Here is a 22271-nt window from a genome sequence, read left to right on the forward strand (position 1 = left end):
TATGATAAATCTGAATAGCAGTCCAACAAAAAACCTTTCAAAGGCAAAAATAAATTAAAAAAAGGTGCCTCCCACTATCTTTTTGCAGCCTCTCAGCGACTGTGAAGGAGAGTTTACACTGCTAAGTCACTCACTCACTCACTCTGATGTCAGTACGAAGCAATGAGCATAGGACAACAGAAGTGTGGCACTGAGACATGGCATCACTTGAAATTACACAGCCTCAATTAGCACATAAAACTTCAGAAAATGTCTAATGAATGCCCCTTCCTCAGTACTTCTTCACTGCAATATTGCACCACGTTTTTTTTTTAATCCACTTCTATAAAAAAAAGTTGAGTCTCATAAAAAATTTAAGTTTTTTAAAAGTTCATTATAAAAATTTACTGTATAAAAATGCCAAATACCCTAAGCCTTATATACAAAATGCATCACTTTTATGAAAATAACTGGACCCATGTATACAACAAAAACATTTTTATACAAAACGGTACAAGATTGCATTCAGATTAATGCAAAGTAGTAAAAACCCTCCAAAATGCCTCATTCGTGTAAGATGTGCTCCTTTTCAATGCACAGGTATATGAAGCAGTATGGAATGTCCCACGCTGGACACGGTTCCGGGATGCACGCAGCGCTCGGAGGGCACTCCCAGGTCACCGGGGGGCGCCATACTTGGCAGCCCAGTCAACGCGGCCGTGGACGGGCTCCGCTGCCGGCGGCAGGGGCAGCAACCGCGGCGAGCTCTTGGTGGGTGAGCTGAACGACGGCCACCCGAGAAGGGGCCTGACCGATGTCAGAGCTGCAAAATCTAAAGGACAAAACATTCTGTGATATTAAGGTTCAGTGAGAGCTGTCCATACTGAGCAACAACTGGGAGCAGTTTCAGATCCCTACTTCTTCAGGAGGTAAGTCTCCTTTTTTAACAAAGTTTGCTGATGTGAAACAATAGTGGATCCAATCCCTAAAACCTTAGCAGACAAAGAGTATTGACATCACTGATTTGGCAAGTGTGAATTCTACACCAGCTCTCACAGCAATCTATAGGTCCCATTGAAATAAGCTGTAGATAAACCCCCAGATTTAATAAACAAAAGTAAACACAAACCAAATCCTTCTCTATATGAAGTTCTGCAAGGTTACAAAGAACACTTCTAGTCAGTCATATACTGACAAATAATATAAAGCAAAGATAGGTAGTTCAGTGCTGCATACATACAGCATTACTGGAGTACTGACCAAGGGATCAAGAGAACTTCAGTACTGGACTTACCAGGAGATGGGTCCACAACTGGTGCTAACTGAACCCTCTGCCCAGCAGAACCTACTTCCTTCTTCAGGAATGAAGGGACATAAGCATTTGTTAGACCACTTGATCCTATGGGCCCTGAAAGAAATGGCAAGGAACACCTGAACACAATGGATCTCCCATACTGTCAACAGGAGACAAAGGTGTGCCCTGAAGGATCATTTTCAAGACCAAGGCTGATCATGAAATGATCAAAAAAAGAACTTAACTGAAGGGACTTGAAGTCCTATAGCTCCTATATAAACACCTGCATTCAGGAGAGCGTCAGCATCAGACTGCATTAGAGATGAACGGAAAACATGTACAAATTGTACCTGTCAGAGTGAATGGCAATTCTCTCTGACATCTCAGCTTTTTCAAGGTTTCTCAAAGCTTTCAAAATTTAGCATTTCAATTGGAATTATCTTGCTTGACTTTCAGCAACTATGTGATAAGAATATATTGACTCATGGTTTCTATGTAGTGAGTCTGGGGCTTTGGTGCTACACAAAGCTCTTAGTGAAGCCTGTGAGAGCACAGCTTAAAAATGTGGTACAGATTCACATTTCAGATTTTGAAAGCCAGCTACAAAACTTGTCCCTAAGATGAGCAGGAACATATCTGACTGATCTGTAGGATAAGCCATAGAAATGGAACAAAACAGTCTAGAGTTGTTATAGCACAGAGGGGCACTAAACAAGATATCATGCACAGAACAGGGCCATCACACATGTGCCTATGCTGTACTAGAGCAGTGGCAAAGCCTATTGTGGGAAATTATGGTAATAAACAAAAAAAAAAGGAAAATCTCTACGTTTGTAAAGGTTCTCATGTAGGTTAGCTATTTACAGTGTCCTCCCATCCTGAATCTTTGAAGAGTGATTTTCTGATTAAATTACATCCAAAACTTTAAGTTGTTGTTTTGAGTTTTTTTAACGTGATTTTCTAGAGGCCCAAAATGCTTCTTTGGGCCAAGATTCAACACAAACTTTGGCAATAAAACACTTTCAAAACAACTTATGTAAAAGAATTATGGCACTGCAGAACTGTATCACGTGAAAACATGAAGCCATGGTTTAGAGAGGAAATACATAGATACAATCTAAAAACATCAACATGTTATTAACATGTTATATCTGATAAAAACTAATGTAAAAATCTGCAAATTAATTAGTTCAACTCAAACAGTGATTAAATACCTGAAATACCAAAGGCCAAAAAAAAAAACTGAAGAAGAAAGATTGAAGAGTTTTGCTTTTTGTTGGAATTTTTAAACTGTAATTACTACATTATTTTAAACATCATCAACTGAAAAACACAGTAATAGAATTTCTTTGCTTAATTCATGTAACGAGAGTGGTGTGTATGGCTGGTTCAATTTATACCAGCTTCCTCATGTAATTACAGTGATTTATGTACCAGGTGGACTAAAATAGATTGGAAACGAGAAGACATGACTTAAAAAAACTGAAGAGAGAAACTGAAAGCAGGAGGAAGAATTTCAGATTGAAGGGACCTAAGCTGTCCAGCCTTCTCTGCATGGGGTACTTCAGACTTGTGACGTTTCATTAGAAGAAATGACTATGTTTCAGTTTAAGGCAGTCTCCCACAGAAGAGCACTCATTATTGATTTTAACACAAAGAACAGACAGGGTAAACAGGAGTCTTCAGAACTGACCTTTTGGAAATGGATGACTCCAAAATACACTGCTGGGAAATTGCACAGACATCACTTATTATCATTCCTCAGAGTTTTAAGCACACCTTCTTACCTGAATTCATCCTGTTGGTAGCACTTCCTCCCAAACCAGAGGTTTTCCCAGACAAATCAGAACTGGGCCAGTGATTAGATGGAACAGACTCTTTGCTTGAAGTGGAGACTATGCTATTCCTGGTGCTTATTCCTATATTGCAAAGATGCAAAGATTACTCCACTAAAATCCCTGTTGCCACACAGGCCTGCATTCATTCCACCTAATGCACAATCTTAGAGCAGATGTCTGGTTCAATTTAGCCAAAACCTCTCCCCTCTCAGTAACTCTGAATCACTCTCCATCCTCTCATTATACAGGAATGCTGGAACTAGCCACAGGCCCTAATCCTGCAGACATCATAATGTAAGCAGCTCCACTAGCATCAATGGCTGCTTATATCACAGGAGAGGGTCCTTACATCAAGGCCACAAACACTCTCATGTCACAGAAAGTGAACCTTGCTATGTACATGAAATCTGTGCTTCCAATGAAAGCCTAACAGCAACAAGATAACTTGAGAGGCAATAATGGCAATTCCATTTCTCACAGTACTGTACTCTTTGTCTCTACTGAAACCTCAGATTATGCAAACAGTTTGCACTACAGTTCACATGACACCTATTATTTGTTGCTCCCATATTTAAGCAGGGTACCTAACATTCAAGAATGCACTCACAATTCAGGATATGGCTAAAAGCAGTATTGGGATCAATATGTTTTACAATTTCCTCTAGTAAAACAAGTTTTAGCTACCAAAACTCTAAGTGAGACAATTTGAAGTCAATTATTATTTCATGAGAAAAGACTGAGTTTGCTGTCACAATACCTTCAAATTTACTTAATTAATTTTGAAGAAGTAGTACTACAAATGAATAAAAATTATGAATAGAAATTATGAGAAATAGTATACTTATATTCATCTCATTTTAAATGCTGTCTGCCTCCTGTACTTCATCCTGCCTCAGCACTGGTGTCAGTACAGCAGAGGTTATCATGAAGACAGGCATGTAATTCTATTCCCACTACTAGTTTGCCTGTTGTTCATGGTACTATACGCTCATGAGGTAAACACACAGCACTTTCTTTTCCAGTCCACAAGACCAGTCTTATAATTTTTAGGAAGACAGGGAGTAGTATGGCACATATACAGACATTTTCTAATGCACTTCCAAGTATAAAAGTATCCATCAGGAGGAAGAAGTACCAACAGTCCTGTCCCCTTGTTTGTACTGCTAGACTACTAGAATGCAGTTTGTGTCGTGGCCATTTACACTGCAAGCTCTTTCTGTCCTCGTGCTCTTTGAGCAGTAGCCCACCTCCACAAGTTCAAAGGGTAAGAGCTAATGTACCAATGACTATTTCATACTCCTGTTGGAACTGCAGGAAGAAAAGGAAAGTGTTTTACTAACCAGGTCGATACCTAGAATGGTTTAAGTAGTGCTGCTTTGCTGCAGAAACTCGCAATGTAGGAGTGTCCTGCCGCAAAAAGGTCGCATGGGAAGTTCGTGCACTGCTGCCAGAGCCTGCAGCATCCAAGGGCTTCAGGTCCAAAATGCTTTCAAATCTGTAATTGAAAAATTGGTATGTATAGTCCAATTCTTATAGCACATGCTTATTCACAGCTTTTTCAACTATACCCCATCTCCAGGAATAATTTCCTTGCAATGTGTTTGCTACACCATAAACACACAGGCAACAGGGAATATTATCAACCTGAAGTCATGCAAGTGCCCCTGAAAATCAGATCTGTGCTTCTAGTTCCCTTATATACTGCTTTTAAAGTTAGCAAGTTTCTCTCTTCTGTATACCATCCATGGAAACTGCAGCTTAGACTTATCCGAAACAGTTTATATGCGTGGAATATGTCAAAATTGTTCACATATAAAATTGAAAGTATATATTCAACAATTAACTTTGGGAGACTTACACCAGTTATAATTTTCAGTGGGAAAAAAAAGAACATGAAATTGTTGAGATATACATTTCTAGATACAAAGAAAGCATGAAGAGTAACATTACTAAGAAAGAGGAAAACAGCAAAGAAATAGACCAAATAGCACATATACACAAAAACCCCCTTACCTACAAAGAGTTTCATCATTCTGCCTCTTGTTTTTCAAGTCCATTCTCATGATGGAAGAGCTGAAATCAAGGTCTTCCAAATCATCCCAGTCTTCAGAACTCTTAACTGTCCTGGGCAGATGCCCCCATCTTCGCCTAGGTTTTGGTTTAAGTTCACCATTTGTATTCTCAGATCCAGCAGATGTTTTCTGTTACAAAGATTGAAAAGAAACAAACCTACATGCTTAGACCACAATCTAGGTGACAGGAACAAAGAGGACTTTTTTTTTCCTCTATCTCAAAGAGTAACAGTGATAGTAGAGCTGTAACAACACAATCTTCAACTTTCATTAAACACCCTAAGAACACAATCTGTAGCCTGCTGACATTATTACAGATCTTCTGCATTTTGTCCTGCAATAAAGCATCTTGAATTTATACAAGAAGAAATTTATTGGGTCTCAATTGCAATTCTATTCATGTTCCAGTATGCATCTCCCAAACCATTACCTTATGCTCAATTTTTACTCTAGACCCATGCTGGGAATATAAAACTGCATGAATGCTTATGTTTCCACAAGCCTGTGTCTAGACACCTATTTTTTTTTTCTCTTGCAGGACAGCACAGGCACAAATTTGTGTCTCTTCAGTCATTCAGACTCAGCAGTACATTTTGACTTTGTGTGACACTGGTCAGTACAGACTGCTTATGACTGACCCTGCAGCAGTAGCATTCACACTGTCTGCTCTCATCACCTACTTTATGAATCCAGTCTCCTCATTAGTAGACAGAAAGGGTACATTCTCATGCTGCAAGAAGGATCTGTTGGTTTCCATGTCCAGTTTGGAAGACCAAACTATTTTATTCCCAGTCAATAAACTGGATGTCTTAAATGGGTGAAGGCAATAGTCTCCCTCATTTCAATACTATTTAGCTTCATACTTTTCTCTCTGGCATCAATTCCATTAATATTTTGAACACTGTACATCCGTTTTATTCATATGAAATCAGTGTAATCCTGTAAGTGGTGCGGGTGTAAAGGGTACCACAAAAAGGCTCTAAAATGAGAAACTGACTTGCTTGTTTTAGAGCAACTGGATTTAGACTTCAAGAGAGAAACTTCCAGTTTCTAGCAGAAAAGTTGGAACAATGGAACCATACTTTAGTTCCACTCACTGTCCTTTTAGTGAAGTACAAGCATCTTGAAAGAGAACAAGAAAAAGAAACACAAGGAAAGAAGCCAGGCACTATATCAGAAAGCTTATGTTATGCTAGATGGGTATTTACCTGCTGAGGAGCCTTATTGTGTATTGCAGGCAGAAGAACCTGGTTAGACTTGTCCTCCTGTGCATAGTTACTGTGCTCAGCCCCAGAGTTGTTTGTCTTACACGAGTACACCACGTGCTGAGAAGACTGGCTTTGCTGAAAAGGCCTTGATGAAATTCGGGCATGAGGTTTCAGAGGGGGCTGCGCTGGAGGGACAGGCTTAATATGCAGAGACAATTTATTATGCAGGTCCTTTTGTTTTCCCAGTTCCTGAATGCCCAAGGCATGCCCAACCTGGAAGTATGAGTATCGAAGGGCCTAAAAAGTAATAAAGATGTTTGGCTTAGAAAACCAAAGTTTTTTATTTACCCCAGTCCTGTGTGTCAGCATAAATTTAATTTCCTTTTTTCATGGGATAGGAAACAATAGAAGACCCATCTCTCAACACTAGATTCCAGTGAGCACAATCCACTTCAAAAAAGTGTTGCAATAGTAGAGAAATTTCAAGAGATACTGAGTTATCAAATCCTCTGTGGACTACTACAGAAGGAAAGGTTCTGCAGAATTAAGATAGTTAACCAGGTATATAGCAGCTAAAGGCATGTTTCATTACATGCTGTCTCTTCATATGTGTGTGTGTGAAACACATCCCCCTCATCATTACAGATTCAGCCAGCAAAACTCAATGACCCCAGATATATCAGCTCCATTCTCCATTTCTGAGACTGAATTAGTGAAAGAAACACAACCCTTATGGAAATTAGCCTCTACCTTTTCTGACAAGTTAGTAAAGATAGTTACTAAAAGTACTTTTATCTGCCTTACAAGTAATTTGGAAGTTGTCAGTAAAGGCAATTAATATATCTTGCTGTTTCAGGCACACTCATCTTCCCTTCCCAAAGACTTCTTACTTCAAAACGCTTCTAAAAGCTCAGATTCCTCACTCTATTTGTACTTTACTGTAAAACATCTGTTAATGCTTTTAATACTGTTACAGTCCGTGGTTTTTTGTTCTTCATTACCTTTGAGAGCTCATAATCTATTTCATTTTTTAACTGTTTTCATTAAATTTCAAGATTTTAACTGCACTTTATACTGAAGGTCTAATTAAATCACAAAGGTTCAGCTATGGCCCTTGAAGTCAAGTGTCAAGAATCCCATCTGTTTTCCATAAAGGTGCCCTGCTCATTGTATTAGTTGAGTACTACCCAAAACCAGCAGCTACCACCACCTGTATGTGCAATACTGATGACCTGGGCAAGGCTTATGCACAGGATGTTGGAACATATCTGCAACGCACTTGAGCTGAGGCTGCCCAGCAAAAGCAAGCCTTATCCAGGCAACACTGGGCTGGAGGATCAGAGAGCAAGGTGGACTAACAGATGGCTGAAAGGTCAGTCCCAAAAGGTGGCAGTCAGTGCAACAAAGTTCTGGTTGGAGGCCAGGAAGTATCTGTGTCCCCAGAGGTCATTACTGGGCAAATACTGTTCCAACACCTCCATTAATGATGCTGCTGGTGGTGCAGAGTGCACCCTTAGCAAGTCTGCTGGTGACACAAGTAGAAGGAGGGGCTGACACACTGGCTGGCTGTGCTGCCACCCAACAGGACTTTGGCAGGCTAATGAAATGGGCTGACAGGAACCTCACCAATTTAACCAGGATAAATACCAAGTCCCGGGAAGGAATACTCACATGCACCAGTCCATGCTGAGGTCAACCACCTGGAAAGCAGCTTTGCAGGGAAGGACCTGGTAGACACCAAGCTGAACATGGAACAGCTACCAAATACACCCTTACTGCAAATAAGACTAAGTCCTGGGCTGCCTGAGCAGGAGTGTTGCCAGCAGGTCAAGAGCAGTGATCCTTCCCCTCTGTTCAGCACAGGTGAGGCTATGCCTGGATTGCTGTGTCCATTTTTGGCCTCCCCAGAAAAAGAGAGAGATGGACATAGCAGAAAGAGTCCAGCAAAGGGCCACAAAGGTGATTAAGGGACTGGAGCATCTTGCATATGAGCAAAGACAGAGAACTGGGACTGTTCAACCTGGAGAAGGTTCTTGAGGATCTTATCGAAGTATGCAAAAAGCAGAAGGGAAAGTGCAAAGGAGATTGACTGAGTCTCTTTTCAGGTGTGCCCAGTGACAATGGACACAAACTGAAACACAGGAAGCTCCTTCTGAACATCAAGAAACATTTTTTTACTCTGAGAGTAACTGAGTACTGGCACAGGCTGCCTAGGGCAAGGTGACTGAACCAGATTCCAGTCATTCTGTGGCACACCACAATGAAAGAACAGCAGCTCAGCCTTCAGCCATACATCCTACCTTCACTCTGCTGCTATTCATAGTGACTGGATTACACTTAATTCAAGTGTATTTATACATTTGATTATTAAGGACATACCCCAAGCAGTTGATGTTTCATGCAAAAGATTAATTACTCTCCCTTAATTACCCTCCTTTGTCTTTCAAACTGTTCTTGGATTCTCCTCCCTTCTAAGAACTGCACCCCTGAACAACTGCTAAATGACTGTTCCCTGCTGCAAAAGAAAAAAATCACAAGCAGACAAAAAGAAAATAAAATCAAACCTGACTAGCTGTTGGCCTCTTTTTGGGGTCCCACTGCAGCATGTCTCTCAGGAGCTGCACTGCTTCACTGCTAGCATTAGGGATGAGAGTTTTTAGGTTGTTCGGTACACACTGAGGCCAGCGAAAATTCATGGAAGCTGAAAGTTGGTAGCCTTCGGGCCAGTCATTCTGCAAGAATGAGATTTTCAAACACAAAAAAAGTTCAGCTGTAAAGTATCAGTCCCTAAGCACACTAGCACATATTCTACCTGAAACAGACCATGTCCAGCTTACTCTGGTCTTGTAGTGAAAATTTTACTATGAATCTTCACCCCAAACCTCTGGTAAGAGGTGAGTCTTGCTGTACATCTGACAAGAGTCAAGGGCACAAATGAAATGAGGAAGTAGGAATCTTACCATGATCCCAGTTTTTAACCTCTTAAACCATAGGTTTTTATGCAATGTACAAGACAAAATTCAATTCCCACCTAATGAAATCACAGTCTAAGGACTTTGTTTGCTACGCAGGAGCCTATTTTTCCTCTTTATGTGTCAGGTATAGCATAATTACTGCACAGAAAGTAAGTTTTAATTTTGTTTACTGTATCTGAAATCAACAGCATAAATTAACAGTAAGGAGGAAAATGTATTATTTTTATGCTTACTGCTACTGTGCCATTGTGTACTGTAGAACAGCTGCAGGATTACTGCAGTCTGGAGTATCACTTCAGTTACCTTTTTTGGCGTCCCTAAGACTTGGCAAATTTTGAATATAGTATCAATTTCACTGGCGCCTGGGAAGAGAGGCCTCAGCGTGTAAACTTCTGCCATTATGCATCCAACAGCCCAAATATCTATTGGAGAGCTATAGCAGGTGGATCTCAGAAGTACTTCAGGAGCCCTGTACCTGTAGAGGAGAAAAAGAAAAGGAAATCCCAACAATCAACACAATTCAAACATACATGAAATTGCTCACCTCTTCATTCTTTGCTATTAAGAGCAAACATTCTTTAAAAACCTCCTCTCCTCTCCTGTACACACTTTTTTCTTTTCTTGATTAAAACTACATAATCTGCTGTAAACTCTCTCACACCTTCCTGACACAGCAATCCTAGCACATTCCAACCTGCCTTACTACACTCCCGCTCTGCTCCAGTGCTGTTGCCATCTGTAAACTATCTTGCACTAACTGAAGCTTTTCAAATTATACCAAGCCTAAGTAACAGTTTCCTAATGAGGAGGCATCAAAAGTAGTACAACAGTCAGCACAAATTCAGTACTGTACTACTTTCAAGTGTTGATTGCAAGCTCCTACAATGTAATTGAGCACTAGCACTTACCATCTTGTGGATACATAATCGGTGTAAGGAGGTCGAGATCGGATTTCTCGGGCTAAGCCAAAATCTGCAATTTTCACAAGTTCTGGTCCCATGCAAAGCAGGTTTTCAGGTTTCAAGTCCCTGTGAAAGAACCCTGAAATTCAAATGAAATACTGATGTGGATTGCAATGTCACTCTCAGCTGCATCCTTTATTTTCCAACTGGATAGTTTCACTTTAGTTCTTATCATTGAAGCTGGAATAGCACCACACAGGTATCAAAGTCCTATGTGATCAGCAGAGCTCATCAGTACAGTGTTGTTCAGTGAGAACAGTGAAGTATACACAAGTTGACTATCTTGTAACAATTCAGAGCATTTATTCAGACAGCTCTCTTTCATGTGACACTTCTCTAACATAAAAAAATTTCCACCATTTTAATGCTAGTTTCATTCTAACTGGAAACTGACCAATGAAGTTATCAATCAATTATATAAAATTTTATTTTAAACAGAATATAAACTTAAATGAGGAGGTTTTTTGCACTTCAAACTTTTTTTTTTAATCTGAGAACACAATCGGCAAGCACTGAGCTACTCAACACCACATAAGGAGATCTCAGTGTATTTTTTTAGTGTTCCCTGCATTCAGCAAAAACTGATCATGAATGAATGCTTGGCAAGAGCTCTTTTAATACAAATGAGAGAAGAGGGCTGGTGTACCAGTGACTACTGTCTCTGAAATTTGCTTCCACCATTAGCCTGGAAATCTTGTCCTGCTTCTTTCTTGCAAGTACCTGAACCACTGTTCCAAGACACAGCTCCCTCTGCAGTACCTAACTGAAGCTCTCAGCTCCTTTCCAAAGACTCCAATATACTTACTTTTTCCATGGCTTTGAATATGTTCCCACAGAAAATGGACTAAACATTGACATAGGATATTTCCACATTGTCCAGTATAACTAGATTAGCTTCTGTTCATTAGATTAATGCATAACAGCACTGAAGACATAGTGCTGTAGGTATCTACTAACCAGGAGACTGCATCCTTCCTAGGGATGTTCAGTTAATATTCTGGTGCCAGACTGAATTACTGCTTCTTTGTGAAAGGTACCAGGCAAATCAATCAAGGCTGTTCTTAGCATTTAGTACAATCACTTCTGTATTTTGCTGCACAGACACGCACCAACAGAATGTCTGTGAGGCAATTTATTTCATGACAAACTTGTAGATAGAGCAATCCGTTGTGTACTCAAATATAAAAAGATGCTTAAGAGTTTGGATGGACAAAGAATGTAAGAAGTTTACCTGACAAGCATTTCTATGCTACACAGGAGCAGAATGGAGAAAAGAGAGAGGGAAAAAAACGCTCATGTGATTTTTTCCAAAACTGGTGTGGAGAGAATCTTGGGATACTCATTCTTATTCTGTGAGCCACAGTATCATCACAACCATCCTGCTGAGCTTGCCAAATATTTCCAGGTGTTCTTAACTACAGATTTGCAACACCTTGGCAGAAATACAAGTCTAGTGTGGTAGCAGGTCAGTGAGGAAGGCAGCTTTGACACAGAACTGTTCAGTCTCAACAGCTATAGTAAGCTAAACAGCAATATAAGCTGTTCTGAAATGCTGCAATCCATTTGACAATTCACTGAAAAAAGCTGGCTTAGATTTTTGCAAATCAAGCATAACGTTTTTCTATACATATTTTTGTTTACATATGTATGTTTACATATTATGAATATTCACATATTATGTATGTCACCAAAACAGACTGGAATTTATAGTTAGGTTTCAGATGAGTATCCAAGCCCCATTAGAAGAGTGAATAAAGTAATTAGCTGGAAAGTATTTTGCAAAACACAGTTAAATGTGTTCTTCAAGAGAACTGTAATGCTGGTCCTTATAAGCATTTCACTTCCAGGACTCTGGCCACCGATGTCAGTTCTCTCTGATAACCCACAGAGCTGCCCAGCACCAGACCCCTCACTTTATCTACTGGACAGAATTGCAGGGGTCAGCAAAAAACAGTGCGGAAGCTTTTGTTAAAATAAGATGTTTGTTTTGAGATTTTTTTATTAGTTAAGTGGGTCTTGTTACTACTGGCTGGTACATCAGCTTTACCCTTTACCATTGTTATAAATATTAGTCAGAAGCCCATGCAACAAAAGCTGCTTGTCACTCAGACTTTATTACTTTAAATATATCTTATAGAAAATGTGTGTTTTATTCAGGTGTCTGTTAGTACCTGGAAAAAAGAGTAATTTCTTCTTTATTCTCAGTCTCAGGGGATCTTTAAATCTATCAAGAAATGTGTTCATTAACATCCAATGAGTTTGAGTGGCCAGCTGCCAGACTGAGAAAGTGGAAATCTACAGAAAAGGAATGAGAAAACCTCCAGAATGAAGTATTAGGCAACTACAAAATACAGGTGTTTTCAATCATCTGAATCTCTCACACAGAGCCATTCTTTTGATCATTCCTTCTACTGAAGTTAGTAATGCAATTGCTTGTGTATTGATCTAAAAACTTACACAAACACTATCTCTCTCTAATTCAGAAGGTTTATAGCAAAAACGTAACCTACCATGCTTATGAATAAATGCAAGCCCTTGCAGGATCTGATACATAATATTCCTAACTGTAGACTCAGGGAACAGTTTGTTTCTGTGGAATAAAAGGGAAGAAAAAAATATTAATTACTAAATTCATACATTAGCTTATGCTATGTAAAGAATCAAAGATTAAAGGTAGCAATGACAAATAAAACTGCTAGTCAGCTTTGCATATTTGCTTACATTCTTTTCTTGTTACAGAAGAAATTCTTATTTCTTATTCTACAGTCCCTTTGCACAAAACTGGCAATTAGCTAAGAATTAAGGAAATAATTCACATTCTTAAAGGTCTGACTTACACAGTGTTTAACAAGTCCATGGCCTAGCTAAACTGTAGAGTATGATGCAAAACATACTCTTAGAAACATCTGGGCTTTTTGTAAGAAGGTAGGATATCAAGCATTTCTGTGACATTCCCAAAGATAATTGGTTTCTGTTATAGACTTGAACAATTTCTCCAAAGTTCATTATTTCATATAATATATATCCATATATGTGCCCAATTTAATTACAGTTTTCTATCCCTGCACAAGCATTGTGTTTTTATGCTTAAAAAGGCATTTCATGCAGCATTCACATAGATATATTATAATTATAACCTTACTTTCTTAAATCAAGGAAGATTCTTGTCATCTGCCAGGCTCATACTATGGTCCATAGAGAGAAACAATTCAAAGCAGGAAATTTTGCTCCCAGTTATCCTCTAGTGGATGTTATCATGGCCCAAAGGCTAAAATTAAGACTTTCTTAATGGTCCAGCAAATACCAAGCTACATTTTATTCAGAATGCTGACAAATGAAACAAGCAGTCTTTGGTCATGTCAGTTCAAACAGCAAGGAAAAATAATTTCTGGAAGCAATCCAAAATTTGATACCTCCTGATTACTGTTCCAACTACTTTTTATTTACTCATTTATTTGAGGAAGCCATAAAAGAAGAGATGGTGATACCAATTTCTTATTAAAAAGCACCACTGGAGTACTTACATAGAAGTCAGAAGTTCTAGGTCCAAGGCCTCTTCAGTGTGAGGACGAGTAAAACCCACAGTTCCTACCTCTCAAAAGAACACCCTACCACACTAATGTGGGATAAGGCACTGGAAGCTCCCACTAGACTGGCTGGGATATGCTCAAAGGGGACAGTCACAGCTCCTGCTGCAGCCTGCAGCTTTAAGCTATAGTGATCCAAGCCTGAACAAATAATCCGAAGTCCTTTGAACAGTATCAGGGGTGTTAAAAGCACATTACACAAGTAATTAATTTATATCAGGAATAGGTGATGCTGTAACATACCTTTCTTTCATTAACTGATAAAGATTTTCCTTCATGTACTCAAACACAAAATACAGATGATCATTTTCCCTGATAACTTCTTTCAGCTTTACCACATTGGCATGGTTTAATTTCTTCAAAGACTAGAAACAGAAAATACAAATAGGATTTTACAAGGGTCTTAATATAGTGAAGGAGAAAAAAAAGCCAAACTTATTTCATTGTTGCAGAAGGATTAACATCAAAAACTTTCTGGTGTCTTAAATAATCAGATAGCTCTGAGAACAAAGACCAGATCTCCAAGTATTACAACATGCATATACAGTCTGTACAGCAATTTAATGTGCTGGTCATTCAAAAGCCAGATATCTGTTGTCACTGTCAGCACCAAAACAACTGCATTTTCTCTGTAAGAGACTTCCTAATGGCAGGATTTACACTCTCCTTGCACCTGCACTGGCTACAGTCAGGTTAGAGTCAGGATCCCTGGAAAGTCTTCCTTGGTATTGTGGATTAACTTTTGCAGGCAGCTGAGCTTGTTCAACCCCCCAAGTGGGATGGGGAAAATAATCAGAAGGGCAGAAAGTGAGACAACTCACAGGCTGAGATACAGAGTTCAATGGGTAAAGCAAAAGTCAAGCATGCAAACAAAGCAAACTAAGGAATTCAATCACTGCTTCCCAGGGACAGGCAGGTGTTCAGCCACCTCCATTACAGCAGGGCTCTATCACATGTAATGGTTCCTGGCGAATCAAACGCCATCACTCTGAAGGTCTTGTGCTTCCTCCTCCTTTCCCCAGCTTTTATTGCTCAGCACAATGTCACTTGGCATGTCCCTTTGGTCAGCTGTCTTGGCTGTGTCCCCTCCCAGCCTTTAGCCCACCTTCAGCCTACTCACTGACAGGGAAGCATGTACAACAGAGAGGGCCTGAGGTTGCCAAAGCACTGCTCAACAGTAACTAAAACGTACCTGTATTATCAAGACTGTTTTGGTCAGAAATGCAAAAAACAGACCCATAGAAGCTGCTACAAAGAAAACTAACTCTACCCTAGCTAAAACTACCAAACTTGGGTCTTCCTTCTGTTCTTAGATTTTCAGTGCATTCAATGTCCATTTTTACAGGGTACTGTAAGAAAAATGACCTAGGCATGTTTCTGCATGTTTTCAGTGCTGACCATAAATTAAGGAGGCCCCTAGAGCTCACCCTCCAAGTTTTGTTGGCATCAGAATTTCATGCTGTAAGTCTGTCCCCAAGCCAACTACAGAGAAACAATTGCATGTACAAAAGTTAATCCTGCACAAAGGGATGTGTTCTCAAGCTCTGAAAAACAAGCACCAATCAACTCGAGGTGTTGTGACAGGAAAGCTCTCACTCACACACTCCTCACTGCAGCTCTCACTCACACACTCCTCACTGCAGCTCTCTACAACTAAATAATTTTATAAGACACTCCCTTCTAATGCAGAGTCAGGAAACAGAACAGTAATGTCATATGCTACAGCTCACTTTGGGAGTAGTGTTTTGACACAAGAGTTGTAAGGAATTTGATGTGACAGTGATCACCTAATTTGAAGTCAACCACTGAACAAAACAAGTACCTTAACCTCTCGAAGGTTCATGCACTCCTCCCAGGAATAAAATTTCCTCTTCATTCTACAAAAGTAGAGGGAAAAGAATGACTAATGCATTGAAAACATCAGCTGTTCTTAGAACCAAAAGCCTCACTGCATATTAACAATTCAGTTCTTCCATCAGAATTTAAGACACTAGCTCATTTGTCAAAAAACTTTACATCTCTAGACAAGGTATAGTCAAGTTGATTTACTAGAATACACACTCAAATAGAATTACAGTCAAATTAACAGTTACTATTACACAGGACTGCATTTTTCTGTATATAAACCTTGCTAAAAGTAATTCAGAGCCTTCAACAGGCCCAGGCATGCTATTTTTCTTTCTGATATAACAATGTGGTAGAATAGAGTCTAACTGTGAAAAGAACAAGGGTAGTTTTGACAGTTTTGACACAACTCAAATGAAGATCCAATCACTTCACTGGATCTCCAATTTTATCATATTCTCCTTGCTCCTCTTCTCTATTTTTGATTTCTCTGTGATTTTAGTAATTGGCTGTATTTCCACATTTTCCTTTGTCCACTATTCCCCATGTTTCTACTTCCCTTGCAAGGTGCATCTATCATGCCAACAGCTTTTCAAATTCTGCTTTCCCCTTCAAGTTTATAAGCAACTCTGCTTCAACAGAAACAAAGTGTGTGGAAGTTTTCTCCCAAGCCAGACTGTAACTCTGAACACAATATTTGTGTGTAATGTATCGTCCTGTATTTCCATACAGATTTTGATCACCACTCAGTTCTTTAAGATGTAACTCTATGCTTTAGGACCAAAAGGATGAAGACTCACACATACATGCACACAGAAGATCACAGATTAAAACTCACAAAAATACTCAACTGTGTAGAGTCTGGATTTCAGAGGGAGTTGAGCACTCTCTGAAGATCTGAGCCTTTGCCTTTAATGATAATTCAGTATTACTTATTATTGCAGCAAGTTTCCTGTTTGAGATGGGCTCTCACAATTAGAGTAGTTTAAGAACTACAAGCCCTTCATGCCATTAAGGGGTCTGGATTTTTTTTCAGCAGTGTTTTTGCAGTTACTGTCTTGTGTACTCAGTTACCAGGCCACTTGTGTTTTCAACAAAGGATCAGCATTAACACCTAAGTGAGAGAATACTTCTGATTTGTTCTGATTTTTCTGAGTTTTTCCCATCCTGCAAACTGAAAATTAAAGCAAGGCCTTCTAAGCAAGGTCTGATACAGGCAAAATACCCTCAGCAGAGGGGATTTAGAAAGTTGATAAAGCCAGCTGTTGGCTGCTCATACAAAACAGCATTGTACTAAAAGCTCTTTTGACAAGTCTGTCCCTTGTCATGGTCAGTATTTCAGGAAGGTGCCTGCAATGCTTTACAGCTGTCTCTTACCAAAGCTAGGACAAATAAGCCATTTACAAACTAAAGTCACTACTGAAGCAGAAGAGAAAAATCAAGTGTATTTCTCAAAGGATTTCAACAAAATCTTAAGTTGAAAAGACCAGTATGTCATAGCATAAAAGATACAGATAATGGGCAATGAGATCAGTTGTTGTAATTATCACTGCAGTACTAATATTGCATTGAAAACTAGACTACAAAATATATGTTCCATGTATGCAGCAGCAAAAGGGCTGTAGATTCCAAAGCAGCACTGCAGAATACTCTAAGTAATATGTAAAACTCGTTTGCACATAGCAGCAGTGTGCTGTTACACAATAAGCCTATATATCTCACCCGCTATCTCCTGCTGAGGCTTTGCAGGATACAAGGCACTTTTTCATGCTGCCCAAATACAACTCCACACTAAAAAGCTGCACGGAATGTGAAGTACTCAAACCAGCATGACCAAGTTGATGCAGACCTAGAAAGGAAAAACCTGGACTATGCATTATTAAGTAATGTATGAGAACACTTACTTTTTAATGGCTATTAGCTCTCCAGATTCAATGCTTCTCCCTAGGAGAACAGAGCCGTAGGTCCCATCACCAAGCTGTCTGATAGTTTTGTACCTATTCATGATGAGGGCACTTCAGCTGCAAGCGCATTTCAGTCCTCGGCGTTTCCTGTGGTTTTTCTCCTCCAAGTGTAACCAGTTCTTTCTGTGGCAGCATAAATACAGAGCACTCAGGACAGTGTGAACAGTTGCAGGAATCATGTTTTCAAGATTTAGCCTTCGGTCTGAAAGCACAGAACATAATCCATTTGATTTCTGTACCCTTCTGAGATTGCTTGTTTGCAGACTCCACTCTCCTCCAAGGGAGCAGTCCCTGGCAGCCATACACAAACACTTGTCCTGGAGCCTCACCAGAAAGGGCCAGCCTGTATCTGGGTGTAACTGGGTATAATCCCCAAAGCCAGTCCCAAGCTAAAGCTAAAGGTACCTTACAGAAAGCTTGCAGGCAGCCCTAAAGGGAGACACTACTGCTAAAGTCACAGGATAAAGTCTCATGGCCTGGACAAAATCATCTGCTAGCAGAAAAAATTAAGCTTTACAATACAATAGGACGGGATCTGTCCTAGCCAGATTTTTAGGTGTGTAAGTCATCACCTTACAAGTCACACTGCCATCAGCTACACCAATATTCTGAATTTCCATATGGTCCTATGTGAGAGAGCATAGCCATATGCATTCCTTTAAACAAAGTGTGCAGAGGAAGAATATTACATTCATGTCAGGTAAGACCAAATGTATTTTACTACAGTAACTCTAAGCATGAATCAATCTCTAGAAGTAGTGGCATCACCAGATTATCTACCTAATCTTTTGTTGTGACACTGCATAAACAAAAAAAAAAAAAAAAAAAAAAAAAAAAAAAAAAAAAAAACCATAGAACAGTTTGGATTGGAAGGCACCTTAAAAATCATCTAGTTCCAACCCCTGTGCCATGGGCTGAGACTCCTTCTCGTACCCAGGTGCTCAAAGCCTGACCCAGTCTGGCCTTGAATCCTTCCAGGGGCATCCACAGAATCTCTGCTGGATAATAAAGCAAAAAACTTCTTGTTTCTAGTTTAATGTAATTGTTGCTGGTATTTCCTCCACTATAGTTTAGAAAAAATGGAATCTATTCTATGTAAACTAATCATACATTTGAAATAAAATTCCCCTGCAATGAAGGTTTGGTCACTTGCATTATCTTATTCTTCACCCCTTAAAAAGACAATACTCATGACTTGTGACTTTTGCCTTCTGTAATGTGTATTTTAACTACATTTTCTTTTTTTTTTTTTTCTGTAGTAGCCTTGTATCTTCCTTATTTCACAAAGTTGTGTTATGATTTTAGAGGTAATGGGATTATGTTACTGGAACTCTGAACTGACATCAAGGCAGAGCCACAATCCTGTAGATGCAAGATGTTGTGAACATCCTTTCTTTTCCATCTTCTAAGCCTACTAGCCCCACTAATACTGATACAGGAATGAAGACCAGGAAATCTGAAGTTAGAAGACCTTTTGACAATCTACCCATTGTGCAGCACGTCTCTAAATCTATCTCAGACACCGGTCAGTGTCTCAGACAGGCAGGAGGAACTGCCCTGCAGCAGTATCTGTTTCTTTCCACACAGTCACTACTACAGAGACCCAGGACTGAGCACCTTACACTAGAGACCTAACCCCACATTTTGTACTGCTTGCCAAGGAACACAGAGCCTGTCCCTAACAACAGCAGTTTCAAGTACCAGTTCCTTTTTGGCTGGTTTTCAGACTGTGCACCTGAATAGCACAAAGCTATGCTCAGTGGTCTACATCCAGGTTAAAAAGCTTTAACCTGCTTACTCCAACTGGTCAGTGACTGGATGGCAGCTCAAAAGCCTTTATTCAGATCCCTGGCAACAAGATTCCAAACAATGACACCGTCTTGCATGTTCTCCTAGTCTGAAAACCTAAAATGTACTAATATCCAAACAATTTTATACAGTAATTTCAAATCATCACAGTTGGGACTTGTGGACTCTCCTGCACACACTGCCCTGATGATACAGCTCTGAAACTGTGATCCTAACAGCTGTGATGTCTTAAAATTCAGACTCCTATGCTGTCCCTGATTTACCATTCACATATCCCTTTCAGGGAACTGAAGAGTGGAGGAGCACCCTTGTCTCGTATTTGAGAACCACAGCAAAACTAAAGATGTTTAACACTACTAGCAATAATCACCAATGGCTGGATAGACTGTTTGATGTCTCTTGAACAGATGCAAGTGGTGAACCTAACTATTTATTTATTACTGAGGATACTAATTAAGTGCCTCTCCTTCCCACAGCCACCAATTTTCAAAAAGACTTGTATGAAATTATCTCTGAAATTGTCAAATGTGACCAAAACAGACTAACTGAAATATTTTTGAAGAACAAAACTGAGAAAAAAAACCCAAAACAAAAACCAAACAAATCAACAAAAAAACCCAAACATACAAAAACAAACTCCCCAAAACAACAAAACCCCCTAAATCCAAAACCAAACAAAAAACCAAAACACAAGAAAACCAACCCCCACCCAAATGAAACAATACCCTAAAAAACAAACAAAAAACCCCCAAACCCCAACCAACCAAACCCCCCCCCAAATAAACAAACAAACAAAAAACTCCAAGGAAACAAAAAACAACAACAACAAAAAAAAAACCAAATCAGTCAGAAAACACTTATTTCAATGAGGAATTAATGCTATAAAACATGCCAGGATGCATAGAAATTAACCTGGCTCCCCTGGAAGCACAAATCCACCTGTGTGAAAACCCACTGACAAAGCCTAAATGAAGTCTTCTCTGGTTAACTCAATCAGCACCATTTCTTGTTAATAGTGAGGTTGTTTTAAAATCTACTTTACTTGGCCTTCAGACTGTTTCACCCGAGCCCCACTGAAATTACTGAAAAGAGCATGAGTCTCCAACAAGCAGTCTGCAGAGCTACAACACGTATCATCTAATCTAAAAATACAATCTACACAAATTCGCACCACCAGAGAATGTAAATATAAACTGCAAAAATAATTTAAAGCAAAAAGTGTGTTGATACTACAGAGTAAAATGTAAACCCCTTATTTCCACCGTGTTGTAACTCCGAGTTACCTCACCTATACTTTTATTCCCTCAGAAATCGAACAGCAAAACGCCTTTAACAGCAAGTCTAATTCAATATATCGAGAATGCTTTTTAACTAAGTACAACTCAAAGCTACTGTTGTCGCTTATGAACCCTTTAAATACGTATCCACTCCAGTCTGAAGCGCTGAAGCACCGAGAACTGAAAGCGAAACTGGCTCACTGTGCCACAGCCGAGAAACGCAGACAGTAAACAAACAGCATGTGCCTTTCTAAACTCGTCCTCCGCCGTAGCAATTACTCGAAGGTACTGCAAGCAGGCAGCGGTGAGAAAGGCGCGGTTCAAAGCCTTTGGTGCGGTGCCCGCGGTGCCGCGTTTGTCACGGAGAGCTCCGGGGGTGCCCCATGAGCCGCACACGCAGGCAGGGACAGATGAGCGATGGCGGGTCCGCCGCTCAGGCCAGCTCCTGGCTCCTGCCCGGCCTCCGCTGCGGCGGCGCCCGACCCCCAGCCCCGGTACACTCGAGTGCCTCCGTTCCTCGCCGTACGGGACCGCGGGTCCCCCGGCCCGCCGTGCCCGTGCCCGGCAGGACTCACCGCGGACGCGTGTCCCCGCTGGGGCCCGGCCTGCGGACAGGCCCGGAATGGCGGCGCCGCCGCCCCGCGGAGCAGCTCGGCCCAGAGCGGCCCCGGGCCGGCCCCCGCGCCCCCGGCCCGCCGGGGCTCCCCGCGGGGGGACAGCGCCCCACGACTGCGGCCGGGGAGCCGCCGGGCCCCTCGCAGAGGGGGCGCTGAGCTGGGTGTTAACGAGAAAGAAACAAACAAACCATCTCTGGAGCATCCCTCTTACAGAGACTGCGGGAGCTGAGCCTGTTCAGCCTGGAGAGGACTGGGAGGGGATTTCGTTAATGCGTCGACGTATCTCAGAGGTGGTGCCAAGAAAGATGGTGCCAGACTCTTTTCAGTGGTGCTCAGTGACAAGACGAGGAGCAATACCCATAAACTGAAACACATGAGGTTCCATTAACCGTGAGGAAGAACTTCTTTCCATTGAGGGTGGCAGAACACTGGGACAGGCTGCACAGGGAAGTCACAGAGTCCCTCTCCGGAGACATTGAAAAGCCACCCTGGATGTGTTCCTATGTAACCAGCTCTAGGTGACCCTGTCTTGGCAGAGGGGTTGGTCTAGATGACTTGCACAGGACCTTACCAACCCTAACAGTTCTGTGATCTTTGTGAAAACAAATCCCAGCCGAGCAAACACGAACCTCACACTGGTGGGCGTCTCACATCTCAGGGAGGAGTTTAAACAACAAAACTCGAATGCAGAAATACCATACTGTGAGCAAATGGGAAGAATATTGACATTTTAAGGGGGGCCTGTGCCTTCCTCTCCCAAGCACCAGCAGCTCACCCTGGCTCTGACAGCCAGGGTGAGCTTAAGACATAATGGGAAGAGCAGTAAAAGGAAAACAAGGAACAA

The 22271-nt window shown here is 40.7% G+C and overlaps 1 protein-coding gene across 3 annotated transcripts; it reads right to left on the reverse strand.

Annotated features, from left to right (window-relative positions):
- Nucleotides 1-628: 628 nt before the first annotated feature.
- On the reverse strand, nucleotides 629-21678 carry CILK1 (ciliogenesis associated kinase 1). 3 transcript variants are annotated; one of them, XM_058021008.1, is made up of 14 exons: nucleotides 21616-21678; nucleotides 17665-17926; nucleotides 15738-15792; nucleotides 14159-14280; nucleotides 12839-12918; nucleotides 10275-10407; nucleotides 9670-9841; nucleotides 8956-9123; nucleotides 6392-6688; nucleotides 5125-5312; nucleotides 4452-4606; nucleotides 3061-3192; nucleotides 1274-1387; nucleotides 629-811 (listed from the first exon to the last, which is right to left on the reverse strand). In XM_058021008.1, exons 2-14 carry the CDS (start codon nucleotides 17763-17765, stop codon nucleotides 657-659), a joined length of 1872 nt encoding a protein of 623 aa, XP_057876991.1. In that variant the 5' UTR covers nucleotides 17766-17926; nucleotides 21616-21678; the 3' UTR covers nucleotides 629-656. The 3 variants fall into 3 exon arrangements, with proteins under 3 accessions (XP_057876991.1, XP_057876993.1, XP_057876992.1); XM_058021010.1 differs by having other exon boundaries at nucleotides 17665-17847; nucleotides 21616-21666; XM_058021009.1 differs by lacking the exon at nucleotides 21616-21678 and adding an exon at nucleotides 21386-21454 and having other exon boundaries at nucleotides 17665-17847.
- Nucleotides 21679-22271: the final 593 nt, after the last annotated feature.

The sequence above is a fragment of the Melospiza georgiana genome, chromosome 3 (genome assembly GCF_028018845.1).
Source record: "Melospiza georgiana isolate bMelGeo1 chromosome 3, bMelGeo1.pri, whole genome shotgun sequence".
Classification (NCBI taxonomy): domain Eukaryota; kingdom Metazoa; phylum Chordata; class Aves; order Passeriformes; family Passerellidae; genus Melospiza; species Melospiza georgiana.